Source organism: Cyprinus carpio, chromosome B25 (assembly GCF_018340385.1).
Source record: "Cyprinus carpio isolate SPL01 chromosome B25, ASM1834038v1, whole genome shotgun sequence".
Classification (NCBI taxonomy): Eukaryota; Metazoa; Chordata; class Actinopteri; order Cypriniformes; family Cyprinidae; genus Cyprinus; species Cyprinus carpio.
Genome location: NC_056621.1, coordinates 14,370,287 through 14,385,142, shown reverse-complemented (window position 1 = coordinate 14,385,142; position 14,856 = coordinate 14,370,287). Strand labels below are relative to the sequence as shown.

Genomic DNA, 14,856 nt, shown 5'->3' with positions numbered 1-14,856 from the left:
TAGAAAATAAAATTTATATTTATAGAGGCTGTGTGTGTTTGTAGTATTACTTACGTTATGGGGACCAAATTTCCCCACAAGTATAGTAATACCAGTAAATTCTAACCTTATGGGAACATTTTTTAGGTCTCCATGAGGAAACAAGCTTATATTTCATACAGAATGATTAAAAATGTAAAAATGCAGAAAGTTTCAAGTAATGGGTAGATTTAGGAGTAGGGTTACAGAATATACAAGTATGTATATTGTTATTTTTACCGTTATGTTTACATTTATACTGTTTGCCATATCTTTTCTAGTGTTAAATATGTGTTCCTATTTAGTTTAATGGAAACTGAATTAAATAAAGCAAATAAATAAATCAGATTTTTTTTAAATGCACAACTGTAATTTTGTCATTTATTACATTTGCAATAAATGGCTAGCCAGCTTTAGAGCATTAAGAATGGGTGTCTCAACTGTACCATGGTACTGTTTCAACTTTACACCATATGGGTACAGTTTAGACATAAATGCACCTTATGTTTATGAGCTACTACTTATGGCTATTATCAATTTATGATATTTTAGTACATAAACAAAAGAAATATCATGTGAAAAATCACTTTATTTCAGCATCTAGTTTTTGTGTAGTGATGAAAAAACAGAAAGTGTCTCAACTGTACTCAGTCTACCCTATTGGAGGGAGAGAGAGAAAGAGAGAGAGAGAGAGATGAAAGATTGATACATTGATGAGCTTTGGAAGCTGCACTTTGTTATTTTTATTTTTTTCACTTTATCTGGTTTTAGTGGGCGGGAGCAATTTCCCTTTAAATGCCAATGCCTGTTTGATATTCAAAGTGGTGCATACTCTGACAGCAAGTCATTCACAGCAACAAAGCAAGTTTGTACAGGAACGTCAGCGCGTGTCAAAACTGACCGAACATGAAATATCTTCCGCTTCTTCTTCTGCTCCTCATCCTCCAGAACCACAGGGTCCATTTGGACAGGATTGAGACGAACCAGGATTGTGCTTATAGTTGTTCTGAGGTTTGTCAGTTGTATTTTTTTATGTAGTCTAAACATAATTTGTAATTTAGAATGTTTTGTTTGTTTTGTCAAAGATTAATTCAGTAAGGTCTTTCATTTCTCTTTCTCTTTTTTTTTTACTTGATATTACCTTGACATTACTTGAGTAAAACATTGCTGCAGTCATAATTTAATTATCAAAAGTTTAACAATAATATGCTGGAATTATATCTAGATTGCCGGGAGTGAAACATTTAACTTGTAAAAGATGGATAAATTAAATTAAATGAAGTTTGCCTGCTGACAATTGCATTTATTAATATTTAACCTAATTAAGCCACTGCTTATTTATACAAGAGCTATTTCTGTGTTATGTTAGAAAAGTGGCTAGTGGCAGGGTTTAAATTATGAGTCATAAAAATATGATATCATCTTTAAAAATGAAACCCAGCCAGTTATGTGATGTATTAAAAAAAACATGTCTCAGTCTTACAGTAGCAGACATACACAAATAACCTGCTCTCACTGATCTAGGTCATCAGTATTGACCAAGTTGAACAAATCATTTTGTATTCAGTTGATTATTGTAATCAGATATGAGGATAATTAAACTTACTTCATATACCTGCTAGCCTTGTTATATTTGCTCCAACCAGGAACTTTCTAAGGAGTGAGTGGGGAAACCCCTTGTTTTACTATCCTTACAGTACAGTCACATTTCCTGTTAAATGATAAAGCAGTTCTGGACCATGCATAAATAGGAAAGTAATTTACACTATCATGACTCAGCCTATAGTGCTTTAAACAATAGTCCTTTTGATCTCTACAAACAGGGTCTACAGTGTAAACCCAGAGCTTACTGTGAGTATCTATCTACCTATCTGACTGTTTGTGTTTATGTCTATCTATGCAGTAATCTATGGTCCTAACATATTTTTTTATATGTATATATATAGCTCCACTGTCAGCATTTCACTGCAGGAATCAGCCTGTTAGCAGCGCCGTGTTCAATAATGTGAAGTTGTCTAATGTGTTGGCGTGTGAAGGGAGAAAATGTTCACTCCAGCTTAAAATTGCAACATCAATGAATGCTACCGGTGTGTATTATTCTGGTCACATTGTGTGAATGAAATGCTTTTGATCTGGTACAGGCTATGTTTTAAATGTTATATATTTACACAATTTATTAAGATACCTCTAATTTTTTGATAACAAGTGTTTGCACTGTGACAACTTACCCCACTATGTTCAAAGTGTTTTCAGTGAACTGTACCTTTTTGTCTGGTGCAGTACTCCTGAAAAACATCAACAACCGCTGTTAGATTGCTTTGTAACTACTTTGCTATACCTACTGAGTCATTCCTACGTCACTGCATTTAATCACATACTCCAGTAACTCATTAACACAACATTGCCTTCTTAGTACAACTACATCTTTCTAAAACCGAATCTTTCACAACAATAAGTTATTAATTCAATACTCTATAATCTAAAAGGTCTAACATTAACTAAACACAGTGTGCCTTAATAATGACTACCTTGTCGATTTAGCCTGACATGTTAATTAAAGGCGAAACTGCAAAATGACGTCACCACTTTGTGTTGCCCACAAAATGGATGTGTTTCGGTTCTCCTAAAGATTCGAACTGCTTTCCAGGTGATATTCGTGGAGTTTCGGTGTGTGCCGACTCTGCAGGGATGATAGGACATTGCCAGATTTACACCTTTGGCCATGTTGGAAAAGGAAAAGCCACAGGGAAACAGGTACAGTATAAAAATATGAATGATGCTTACCTGATTATGCAAATAGGTTTCTAGAATTACCACAATGACACAAATCTGTCACATAATCTCCTACACCTTGTATGCTTGTCAGATATTAAATACTCTGTTTCTGCTTCTAGGTTGATGTGAAGTTTAAATGTGTTCCTGTTAGACCTGGACAGCTTGTGTTTGTGACACTCAAAACCATTCCCAACTACTGTAAGGCCACGTGGACACAAAGACACCTTGTTCCTGGTATCAGTGTTGTGTTTATCAGCAGTCTATATATAACACAGTGTAGTCACACATGATATGAATAACATTAACAGCTATTGCCCTTTTGTTTTTTGTTTTTATGGCAGAATGCAGACATGAAGGTATCAGAGATGAAGTTGCAGAGTGCATCAGTAAGTTTCTTTATCATGTCACAACATTGATAGTTAGGTAGATAGACAGTATGTAAAGCTGTAACTGTACTGTAATTCTATTGCAGCTGGGAAGCTGGCGTACACTGTAGATAAAGCCAGGAATGCATTAACAGTGAAAGTGACTGATGCTCCAGAGGACACAGACTACAACCTCCGGCTCTGCCATAAACGTAATGTCATTTGTGCCGGGGAAGGGGCTCCTATGAAGGTAAAAATGACGAGCACACTTTCCCTTGCATTTCCTGGAAGACTCTGCATCGTTTCATTTTACCTTTGTGTTTTGCATGTGTTTCAGATAAAACCACAACATCTACAGAGTAGCATAATGCTTCATTATTCCAAACCATTACCCTGTTTGTGCATTGAGGTATGAAAGCTTTATTTTATGGGAAATAACGGTTTGAACATGCAATCTGACAGGTAGAGAAGGAAGTTTCTATTTCCACCATCTTTTATTTCAGGGTTGGCCTGCTAGAGTAGATGCAAGGAGAGTTCAAGTGTGTCCATTCAAAAACAGTAAGTAAAACTGACTTTAAAATTGAATCCCAGATGTTTTCATTTTCTTGGTTTACACCGTAAAAATGCTTTGTGAGGTAACCGAGCATTTTAAAACAAATGGCAACATCTGAGGTAATCTTCAGACCCGCCTCAAAACCTTTCACCAACAGCTAAATTGATGGGGGAAAAAAATTCTTGCATTGGCTTGCTTATTTGCATTCGGTCATACTGTATCTGTATCAGATTTTTTTGTACTAGTTAGCACTTGTTTGAATTTGTAAAAGGAGTACCTGTTTCCTGTTTGATAGCGTTCCAAATCATTAGCTTGCCAGTGGTCTCAAATGTGAAGCTAAAGCACTTAAATCAGTAATTCACCATCAGTTACCCTAATGTTGTTTCCAGACCTGTAGCAGTTTCTTTGTTTCGTGGAACACAAAAGAACAGTTTCATCGGTTTTTTTCCCCTTACATTTTCATTTTTGGTCAAACTTTAAATTAGTAATATTATAAATTGGAATTTTAAAGCTCGAAATTTACTTTAAAATACTTGCATTTTTCTCTGAAACAGATTTAGAAGAACTGTGGTCTGGGATAACCTATGACTTCAATAAGGAAGAGTTGATCTGGGAGCCGCAGTGTCCAGTCAAAGTGTCAGTTTCTCTGTGCCATGCTGATGGAGGGAAGAGCTGTCAAGACATTGGAAATGTTTTCCATTCAGAGGGACAAAAAGTATGTTCTGTTCCCCTCTAATCATTTGTTTGGTTTTTTTTTTACATGTGCGGTAATAGCTGCTCATTGTTAGGAACCCTCACATCATTTTTTACTGTTTTTACCTCAGGTGATATTCTCTTCCGTGGATCCACACCCAATGCTTTGCACGAAGGTTGAATGTTTTTTTATTGCATATTTGCTTTCGCCCAAAAATTAACATTTTTTCATTATTTACTCACCCCAGTGAGGTTGCAAACCATTTGACTTTAATTCTTCCATAGAACACAAAAGGAGAAATGTAGTAGAATGTCCTAGCTGCTTTATTCCATGCATTGAAAGTAAATAGGGACTGGAACTGTCAGATTACAAAAATGATAAAAAACACTATAAAAGCACTACAGAATAGTCCATATGACTCATGCATTATATCCACATTGTTTTGAACTATATTTAGAGGAATATACCTCCTTTTTGTTTGTCAGGGATTTCTAAATTGCCTAAAATGTTCATATTGACATGATCTCTACAGTCCTCATACATTATATATACATGTTTTTGCATTGTTTTGACCATTCTATGTAGCCTTCTTGCATGCCATGATTGGGTACAATGCTTGTATGCTATTGGTTAAACTACTTTTCAGTCATTCCCTTCAGCAAATAGGAAAACAAAGGCAAAATCCAAACATTTTAGGCAATATAGAAATCCCGGCCAGGACATGTTTGGGAAAAGGATGATTTATAGTAACACTACTATATTACAAGTCATAAAATAGTTTTGTGTAAATTATTAACTGATAATCTTATCAATAGTTACAAGCTACAAGAAGATCTTTTGTGAATTTCAGTGAAAATCAAGTTATTTATCATTTATAATTATGGTCTGTTCTTTAAAAACTATCAAATGACTTCTGGTGACTTAAAATTTTTCACATGAGTTGTTTAGATATGAAGTCGGAAGGTTAAATTTTGGGTGAACTGCTCCTTTAAATGAATGATGTCAGTGACAGAGAATAGCTTTTTGGGTTGGGTTGGAATTCACTGTAATTTCTTTTTTTGTAGTTTACCACTGAAGTGGGGACATGGATAAAGTGTCCTTTTGCCAAAGGAAATTTCTCAGGTAAATAAGCACAATAGCTTACACAGATGTTTATGTTACACACTGTATGATGCTAAATGTCCTTTTATCTGACAGTCTGGACAGCAAAGATTACTTCAAAAGATGGTCAGCAGTGGGCAGAGATTTCAACATGGGTCAAAGCCAGCTTCTCCGTTTCTGTCTGTGAGATGAAACCCCCCTCTCAGTGTAAACAAATGGAGGGAAACAAGTTCCAAAACTTTTCTGTGGTAAGAAACCGCGAGCATGATAATCTGCTTGTAGGATCAGTTATAATAACTTCAGAGCAAATGTACACAATGAATGTTATTTTTTTTCATAGTTTTCTTGGTTTGTCAGTACACTCCTATTCATCTTAGTAAAGCATGCCTTGAGGCCTCCACTGAAGGCAATTCCCTTGTCAAAGTAAAACTTTTCACCTGATTTGTACCCGATGACATGAGAAAAAAAAGGGTCTGTTCTAAGGAAAACTCAAAGCAAAGAAGCGGTCTTGTTTGATGTCATGCCAGGCCTTTTTTGTTTTCTAGGACAAAATGAAGCACACAGTTTTCAACTTGTCTAAAGGTTCGTGTGAAGTGTGCATCTGCATCCAGGTATGGCAACAAAGGACAGTGACAGTAACAGTGCTGTCAAATCTTGTTGGATTTTTGTCAGTGGTAATTAATGATGTGGATGGTCTTGTGTTTTCATGCTTGTAGGTCCAGAGGGTAGATGTGCGCTTTTCAGTCCCTGTACTTCAATGCGACTTGCAGTGTTGTAAGTACATATGTAAAGGTGATAAGATCGGTGTTTCAGAAGCTACTTTTGAAACTGTAGCTTGCTAAATGACAAGCTACGACTACTCATAATTTCAAACAGTTCAGCTAATCTACAGCTTAACTTTAAGAAATAGTTTAATTTAGCTACAGTACAGTACATGCTAAAAGCTACTAGCTACATTGTGGGCACAATAAACTAGTAACATTAATGCAAAGTTAGTAAGTTATTGCCTTAAGTATGTTAGTGATACAGCTACAGCTACTTTTACTTTCAAGCAGTTCTCTTTGTGGGCACAAAACAATGAAAACAGAACGATGTTTGTAGTGTAGTTAGTAACTCCGATTGTATTTGTCTGAAAGAAGAAAGTCGTATACACCTAGGATGACGTGAGGTTGGGTTAATCATGGGGTAATTTTAATTTTTGGGTGAACTATCCCTTTAAGTTGTGGCTGTAACAGTGCATTGAAAAATGTAGCAATGTAAAAATTTTCTAAAATATGCAATTAAAAATACCAATGAAGCATCTTGTAGTTTAGCTTGTAAAAGCGACACTTTTTGAAAATAGCGCTAATGTCACACTAATGAAAAGTTAGTGGCATCTTCTATGATACAGCTATGCATCATTTCAACTAGTTAAACTACATTCAAGCTAAAAAAAATGTTTAACTACTTTGTACTTAGATAACTACATTGCGGGAAATTAAATAAATACTTGTAGTGTAGCCTCTTACTGGAAAGCTACACTATTTTGAAAATAGCTAAACTAATGCCAAGCTAATTAAAATGTAGTTAATTATGCCTCTTGTGATTTGTACTGTATTGCCATGTTACACAATACAAGCTATGAAAGATATTAATTTTGTTGTTTTATCACACAGCAAATTGGTGCCGTGACCCAGAGAGAAGTCAGGACATTGAGAAGATTTTATTGCCTGCTTTCATATTTCTGACCGTGATCCTGGCAGCTGTCTTGTTTGGTAGAATGACAATAAAAGGTAAACTGACAGTGGTTGGACACACCTGTTGCCGCTGGCTAGAAGGAAACAGCGAGATTGTTGTTGGTACCAGTACACATTGTGTTGGAGATTAAAGAGATTATATATATATAATTTACAAAACAGTAATTCCTGATTTAACATCCTCTTTCCACTGAAATAAGATTAATGATTAAAATCAAATTATATATGGAAGTCTTATGAACAGTAGTCTTCAACACAAGTCAAATAATAGTAGACATACCAGTTCCAAACCTGCATATAAGCTTTAGAATTGAATCGGGTGTGGACGTGTTGTGAAAAAAAAAGATGAAAAGCTCAGATATACAAGCTGTTAGACTTCATTTGCTACTAGCAGTTTTTCCTGGAAAATATCTGCTGGTTGTTTTGATTTTTACTTGTTCCTTGTTTCTTAGATGGAGACAAGAAGAAAACACCATGGACGAAACTCACATTTCTGAGGATGGTATGTAAATCAGTAAGAAATAATAGGTGTATAATAGAGTCCTCAGCATGCTATGAATACAGTCACTGGTGCTCATGATTCATGGAGTCTTTGACGTGATCAGACATGAGCCCCCAAAACACACATGCACACTATTTACTGTACATACAGTATGAATTCCTTTTATTTTAGATACGTGTAAACATAGTTTGATTTATTTTTATAGCTAACAATCAATTTACAAATGAATACACTTACAATTTCAAAGTTAAATTTCAAATGTGGTATATATCAAGTGTCAGGTATTTTAATTTGTGATTTCCTTTAGTTTACATTTTTTCATCTTTTTGCATTTTTACTTTTGCAACTGCATAGCAACCTGCTTAAAAACAACATAGAACACCTTAGCAACCTATTACAATGACCTGACAACCACCCAAAACATCCAGCATCAAATCAATGAGTTTTGTATGGGCAAACATGACACACTTTTCTTTAGAAAACATAATTGATCTAGTTATAGATATAATAGATCTAGATATGAATAGGTCTTTTGTGGTTATTTTAACAAATAAATTATGTCTTATGTTTCTTTTAACAGAATCAGTGACACATGCCTTCTCAGCAAGAGGATGTAGATTGTAGGACAGTTCTCAGTGAAGCATGCATGTATAATCTTTTTTTGTTTGTTTGACTGTAAGACTGAAGCTTAACATAATACTTGTTTATGTATTATCTGATGCACATATTACAAGTTGTAACATCTGAAAAATATATCTAAATACATTGTTTTTTTATGCATAATGCAACAGCTGCTTTTATATGAGTTTATATCACGCAATGTATTAACGCCCACAGAATTTGAAGCATTTGTATGTAAGACTGAATTTTTGCGACACATTAATAGTTTCCTGCTTTGCATAATCAAATTTGTTTTTGTCACCTCTGAGTTACTACTTTTGTACAGCAGAGGGCAGGGTCGCTAAGAAATGAATGTCTGTGTCAGCAGTGTGAACGAGTTTTTGATATTTCTCTCACATCAGGCTTGAAACTAGGTCACAAATGGGTGGTCAGCTTACAGACTCTTGTGTAACCCCAATGTGTTGGATCACTGCCATACAAACTGTTGCACCTGCACATGTTACTGTGTCGCCTGTGCCTGTCGTCATGATATTCGATGACACACTTTTTTCTCTGATCCTGAGGATGCAGAGATACTGTATGACATTCCTGGACGGTGCGGCTCTGTGCCGATGGGAGGGGCCGGGCGGAATCGGCTCTGGGGTTTGCTGATGAAAACATTCCTGAAGGATAGAGTAAAGCCCAAACAATAGAGCTCAATCATAGATATTGGACAAATACAGTTTTGGGGAGATGCCATCATTGTCCAACTTAGTCTGTGATTTTATTGTGTTTTTATGAGTATCAACTGAATAAACTTCTTTTCTTTTTTCTTTTTTTTATCATACTCAGAGTTCACAGGGTTCACTTGTAAATAAAGGGGGTTTCACAGTGATGCCACAGAAGAGCCATCTTTGGCTTCTCAAATAACCTTTCAATGAACATTTCTTAAAATCAATGTGTGAAGAACATTTTAATAATCTAAAGAACCTTTTGTGAAATGGAAAGTTTCCATGGATGTTAAAGGTTCTTTATGGAACCGTGTGTGTGTGTGTGGCATATGGGTGCTAGCGCTAGGGAGTTTTTGACTCTGGTAAACACTGTAAAACAAACCCATGTGAAAATTGTTGGCCTCAATGACTTCATCGCTGCCTCCAGACTCCACCTGCTGTCTGCTAGTCTTCAGCTGGGAGTGAAGCATTCCCCTTTGATACTTTCCATACGGACCAGACCGCTGCCTTTTCTGTACCTCCCTGACAGAATGTTCGACTGGTTGCGCTTTGCCTCCAAAACGTGTTTGGGATAAAGGGATAAAGCACTGAAAAAAGAAACAGAGACAAAAGCATTTGCTGAGTTGTCGTATGTTTAGCTACTTCCACTTAGCTGCCAGTGACCGCATCTGACCTTTTTGGTTGGGGTCAATAGCCACCAGCCCTGTCCTCTAACCTTCTGGACTTGGTCAGTTTTATTACCATAGACTCATACCATCTGTTGGTGTCTGAACCCATAAATCCCGATAGGGAGAGCTTCTCATCTCAGAATATGCTTACTTCACTGGTAGTATTCAAAAAACAGTATTTCTGAAATGGCATACTCTCTGAGTAGGTATTACATTTGATGTATGTTCTATATAGTTTGAATGTGTTTAGTATGAGTGAAGTTCAGATGTTCTACACCCCTCAATGCTGTCAGTGTCATGTGACTTACGGCGTCAGTCGCCTCACTGCCATTTACAACTCCTCTTCTATGGTCTCGTGGCACTTAGGAAACTCGATGGAAGCAGTAGGCCTATGTCATCAGGGTGTTTCTCATATTGTTTTATGAACACTACTCATTTCACATAGGCTATTGTTTTTTCTGCTTTATAGTAGGGAAGAATGCATATTAGGACACACACGATAGGATATAGGAACAGGAAGTATTCATAGAGCAGATGCAACTGTATGACACTTTGCTATTCCATGAGTGATTTTTAAAAGACAATAACACATTTTATATATACTATACTATATACACTATATATATATTAGGGCTATATTTAATATATAAACATAACATATTCTTCTTAAATATATACATGCATGTGTGTGTATTTATATATACATAATAAATATACACAGTATACACACATATATTATGTATAACAAAATTATATTTATTTTGGATATGATTAATCGTGATTAATCATGTTGACAGCCCTATAATATATATATACCCCAGTATACACACATATATTATGAAAACAAATATATATAATCGTATATATTTATATAATATATATATATATATATATATATATGACAAAATTTATCATTTCTTATCGGACATTGCGTAAAGAAATCATGAAAAGTTGACTCAGCCAATGGCTTTGAGTGTGCAGGCTTTCCGAATCAAAATTCGAATCAACTGCTTCACAAAACGATTCAACGTTGCGAATCGCTCAAACCCATAGACTGAATAAAAACACTCAAACCCTCGAACGCTGATGACATCTACTGTTTAAAACGGTGTAAATGCAAGTGTGTTGGTTCACAGACAAACAGAACTACAAAACTCTACTGAATTAAATAAAAAAATAAAAAATAAAAAAACACCTATTCGAAATCAGTTACAATCATAAATGTAATGCTGGTCCATGGGTTCACTTGAGATCAATCGCCCTATAGCGTCGAACCACTGAGGTTTCGACACGTATGATGTAGCGAAGCGTGGTTGACGTGACCACAGCCCTGGACGTGACTAACGTGGTTCACGTGGTTAACGTTTTATATGCTCCGAAGCACTGATTCTAAACAAAAGATTAATTAAGTGATTCGTGACGCAAGCAGTGTTTTAACACGGCCGTCATTTCAGGCAAGTAAGTTAAGTCATTCATTGAATTTTACAATTAATAATCTGAGCACATTTACACCCGACGCGATGACGCATCGCGAGCAGTTTAAAGAAAATCGTTGTATAGGAAACGTCTTTTACGGTGCATCTATTTGTTGTATATATTGGCACTGAGTGATGGTGACCTTTTGTCTGCTAATGTAAAAAAAAAAATGTGTCTAACTTTATACATTTGTAGTTGTATGTGAATGATACCCTTACAAAAAATAATGTTATTTTAACATAAACATTGTAGTAAAATAGTAAAAGTGTAGGCTAGTAACCTTTTTTTGGCATATTGATTACTATTAGTAATCAGTCCTTCACAACAATTAGTATTATTATTAAAAAATTTATTACACAGTTTTTATTACAAATACTATGGTTAAACTATGGTAAGTGTAGTAAAAACCAAAAAAAAAAAAAAAAAAAAAAAAAAAAACTGAAAAAAAATGTCAGCGATTTGAGTGGTTAGTGGATTATACTGTAACTTAAACGCCTCTGATTCAAGAAATCAACAGATATGTCTGTTATTAACTACATTGCTCAACGCTGCAAAAATGTGGTGAAGTCGTGGCCTAATGGTTAGAGAGTTTGACTCCTAACCCTAAGGTTGTGGGTTTGAGTCTCGGGCCGGAAATACCATGACTGAGGTGCCCTTCAGCAAGGCACTGAACCCCCAACTGCTCCCCGGGTGCCGCAGCATAAATGGCTGCCCACTGCTCCGGGTGTGTGTTCACGGTGTGTGTGTGTTCACTGCTGTGTGTGTGCACTTTGGATGGGTTAAACGCAGAGCACAAATTTTGAGTATGGGTCACCATATATTTGGTTTTTTTCATTATTTTTTTTGGTGTTGTACGGAAAAAATTTCTTTCTTATTTATGTGTGTGTGGGAAGGGATTTTAAAATATTTACGACGTGGTATTCCCGTCTGTGGCATATTTGTCTTCACACAGCCTCACACAGTTAATGAGTACAGTGTTGCTATTTGAAGTTTTTGGAACAGAGACTTTTTAGCTTCTTCTAAACAGCACAGAATAGCATCATGGAACACTGGGAAACAGAGAGTAAAGAGCATAGCTCATAAATTCATGGTCCGGTGCTTCCAAGGATCTTAACGGCCCATTGGGCACAAACCCCTGGGGGTGGGGGGTGGGGTGTGGTAGTGGGGTCAGGTTTGCATTCAGCACCCTGGGACCATCCATGATGAATCTTCCTACATGGAGCAGAGACAGCTTGCTAAAGTACAAACCAGTACACCAAGGCCCCTGTCTAATAGTGATAATGGTCTGCTGGCACAGGGCATGGAATCCATTGTGGACCTAACAGTATGTACAATAACATTGCCTGGCAGAGATGGTCTAGTAAAATAGACACAAAGAGATAGGTGGAGTCAACTTAACCTTTAGGACTGTATGTGCATATATACTAACAATGGAGCTGTTTGTACTGGTGTAAGTGGTCCATGTCCAACGTGACATTTTACAGCTGTTCTGTTTAAATGAATGGTTAAAACTTTGCTTAGATTCTCAGCTTTATGGCAATATGCTTTAAGACTACACTGTTGCAATAAATTACATCTTAATAATAGCAATTTGTTAGTTTAAACTTCAAAGTATATCTATGCTCAGCATGACAGGGATCCAGAAAATAAAATAAAAAGAAACATGTAGGAGCCAAATGACTTTTTTTTTAACTGGCTGAATGGCTGCATCCGAAATCTCTTACTTCTTTACTATATAGTAGACAAAAAAACAGTATGTGAAAAGAGTATGTATAAATTCAAAGTATTTGTGAGTATGTGAAAAGAGTATGTATAAATTCAAAGTATTTGTGAGATTCGGAAGTGCGCTAATGCCTATATAGTAGACAAAAAAACAGTATGTGAAAAGAGTATGTATAAATTGAAGGTATTTGTGTGATTCTTTTGTGTCTATTGACAATGACAACATGACGGATTCGTACAATGGTTACTTCTCGAAACTTATTGGTTAATAAGTGTTCGAATTCACTGATGAAACATTGCTAGGTCTCTCGTATCACCCTGATGGTCAGTGTGTCTCTTTTTACAGGTTACGTTGGTTGCGGTAAGTGGACGACCAGTATAGTAATGTCTGAAATCATAGTGGACATTATCAAATCACTCATTCAATCCCATAATGCACCTCAATAATGAGTGCACAGCTGACTTTGAGAGTTTCACAGAATGAAGTTGGCATCTCTTTTGTTTTTATTCACTCATTAAGTAGACTATATTAAGTGGAAATGTGAATAAGGGTGTAGGATGCGATTTGCCTTTGAATCATTTATTCATTATTCATTAGCGAACCAAAGCAGATGCTTCTCAATTCATGTACTCATGCACTATACTATGCCATTTGTAGTACGACTAGTGTGTTCACATATTCCAAAAAGAAAAAGTGCACTTCAAATACTTAAAGGGTTCAATACATACATAAGTGCATATTGCATAGTATGTAATTTGGGACACAGCACGTGACTGTTTTGAATCACTGAATCATTCAAAAAGGCTGATTTTGTTGCATTAAGCCACAGTTTGGAGCCCTGGATAAGATTGGTTCATGGGGAGCAGTAATGTATCAACAGCAAGCATCAGCCACATCAACTTGAGCAAAACAGCCCCTGTGCATTCAGGTCGCATATACACACAGGTTCATTAGGATTACTAAGACACTGCGTGTCAGTACATGACAGTCCTTCTCCACTAGTGATCATACATTCCAGGAAATTGCATCCCTAGACAAAGGTTATTTCCTCGAAACAGAGTGTTCCTCACAAGCTCTTTGAATTACAGTCCCTCGAGGGGGTTTTGGTGGTAGTTGATGTCATTGAACAATTGAATTGTTCCTGGACTTGTTGAGACAACTATTTTGTACTTTAGTGTATAATTCACTCCATTTGGTAATTAGATTGTTACATGTTTAATTACATTCCTCAGTGGTGCCTCCAAGCCATATGGAGAGTATGTAATAATGCAGTTGTCAAATTGTCAAATTGCCTACGGTTTCTTTAAGAAAAAAAAAATCGTAACAAACACGCCAATGAAAACATTACAGATATTTCTGTAGGATGAAAACATTGTTCCAGATAAAACAATGCTTCTCTGGCATCTGCATATCTTGACCCAGTGTTTTCTGGCTGTGATTTATGGTCTCGCATATGTTTAATTCAGCGTTAACCAATTCTCTTAACCAAACCCACTGTGTCACATGCATAAATAGATCAGTAAACGATCAGTGATGAATGACTCCAAAGCATATGGAAATGGATTTGAAATAAATACACTTCCCCGCCCCCCACTGACCACATTCAAACTCACTTCTCAGATATTCATGAGTCTGACACCACTTCATTGTCTGGCCATCCTGAGACTCTGTCTCAATTCTGGACAAAGAGGACAATGGGATAGACACCTGTTACCAGTCTATGAGCGTAACAGAGACATCATCCTGCAGGGTAGAAAAGTGTTACATGCCATACACGTTTAAACATACAAGTTCTTTTTTGAGATCTTTGGTTCCAGAAAGAACTTTTAACATCCATGGTTTTTCTCCATTGCACAAGAGGTTCTTTATAGTGGAACAAAAAGATCTTTCTATCTTTAAAATGTTCTTCAAAAT

The 14,856-nt window shown here is 36.2% G+C and overlaps 1 protein-coding gene across 1 annotated transcript; it reads left to right on the top strand.

Moving 5' to 3' along the window:
• Positions 1-397: 397 nt before the first annotated feature.
• il17rel (interleukin 17 receptor E-like) lies at positions 398-9,175 on the top strand. Its single transcript, XM_042753207.1, has 18 exons — positions 398-1,029; positions 1,842-1,869; positions 1,965-2,105; positions 2,666-2,772; positions 2,913-3,027; positions 3,135-3,179; positions 3,266-3,408; positions 3,496-3,567; positions 3,662-3,716; positions 4,266-4,426; positions 4,536-4,580; positions 5,470-5,527; positions 5,603-5,754; positions 6,052-6,117; positions 6,223-6,280; positions 7,162-7,278; positions 7,695-7,744; positions 8,325-9,175. The coding sequence occupies exons 1-18, from the start codon at positions 925-927 to the stop codon at positions 8,331-8,333; spliced, it is 1,527 nt and encodes a 508-aa protein (XP_042609141.1). The 5' UTR covers positions 398-924; the 3' UTR covers positions 8,334-9,175.
• Positions 9,176-14,856: the final 5,681 nt, after the last annotated feature.

Coding starts and splice junctions, on each gene's coding strand:
- il17rel (XM_042753207.1), top strand. CDS start 925: ATGAAATATCTTCCGCTTCTTCTTCTGCTCCTCATCCTCCAGAACCAC. Junction 5,528..5,602: donor TGCCAAAGGAAATTTCTCAG/GTAAATAAGCAC, acceptor TTTATCTGACAG/TCTGGACAGCAAAGATTACT. Junction 5,755..6,051: donor AGTTCCAAAACTTTTCTGTG/GTAAGAAACCGC, acceptor TTTGTTTTCTAG/GACAAAATGAAGCACACAGT.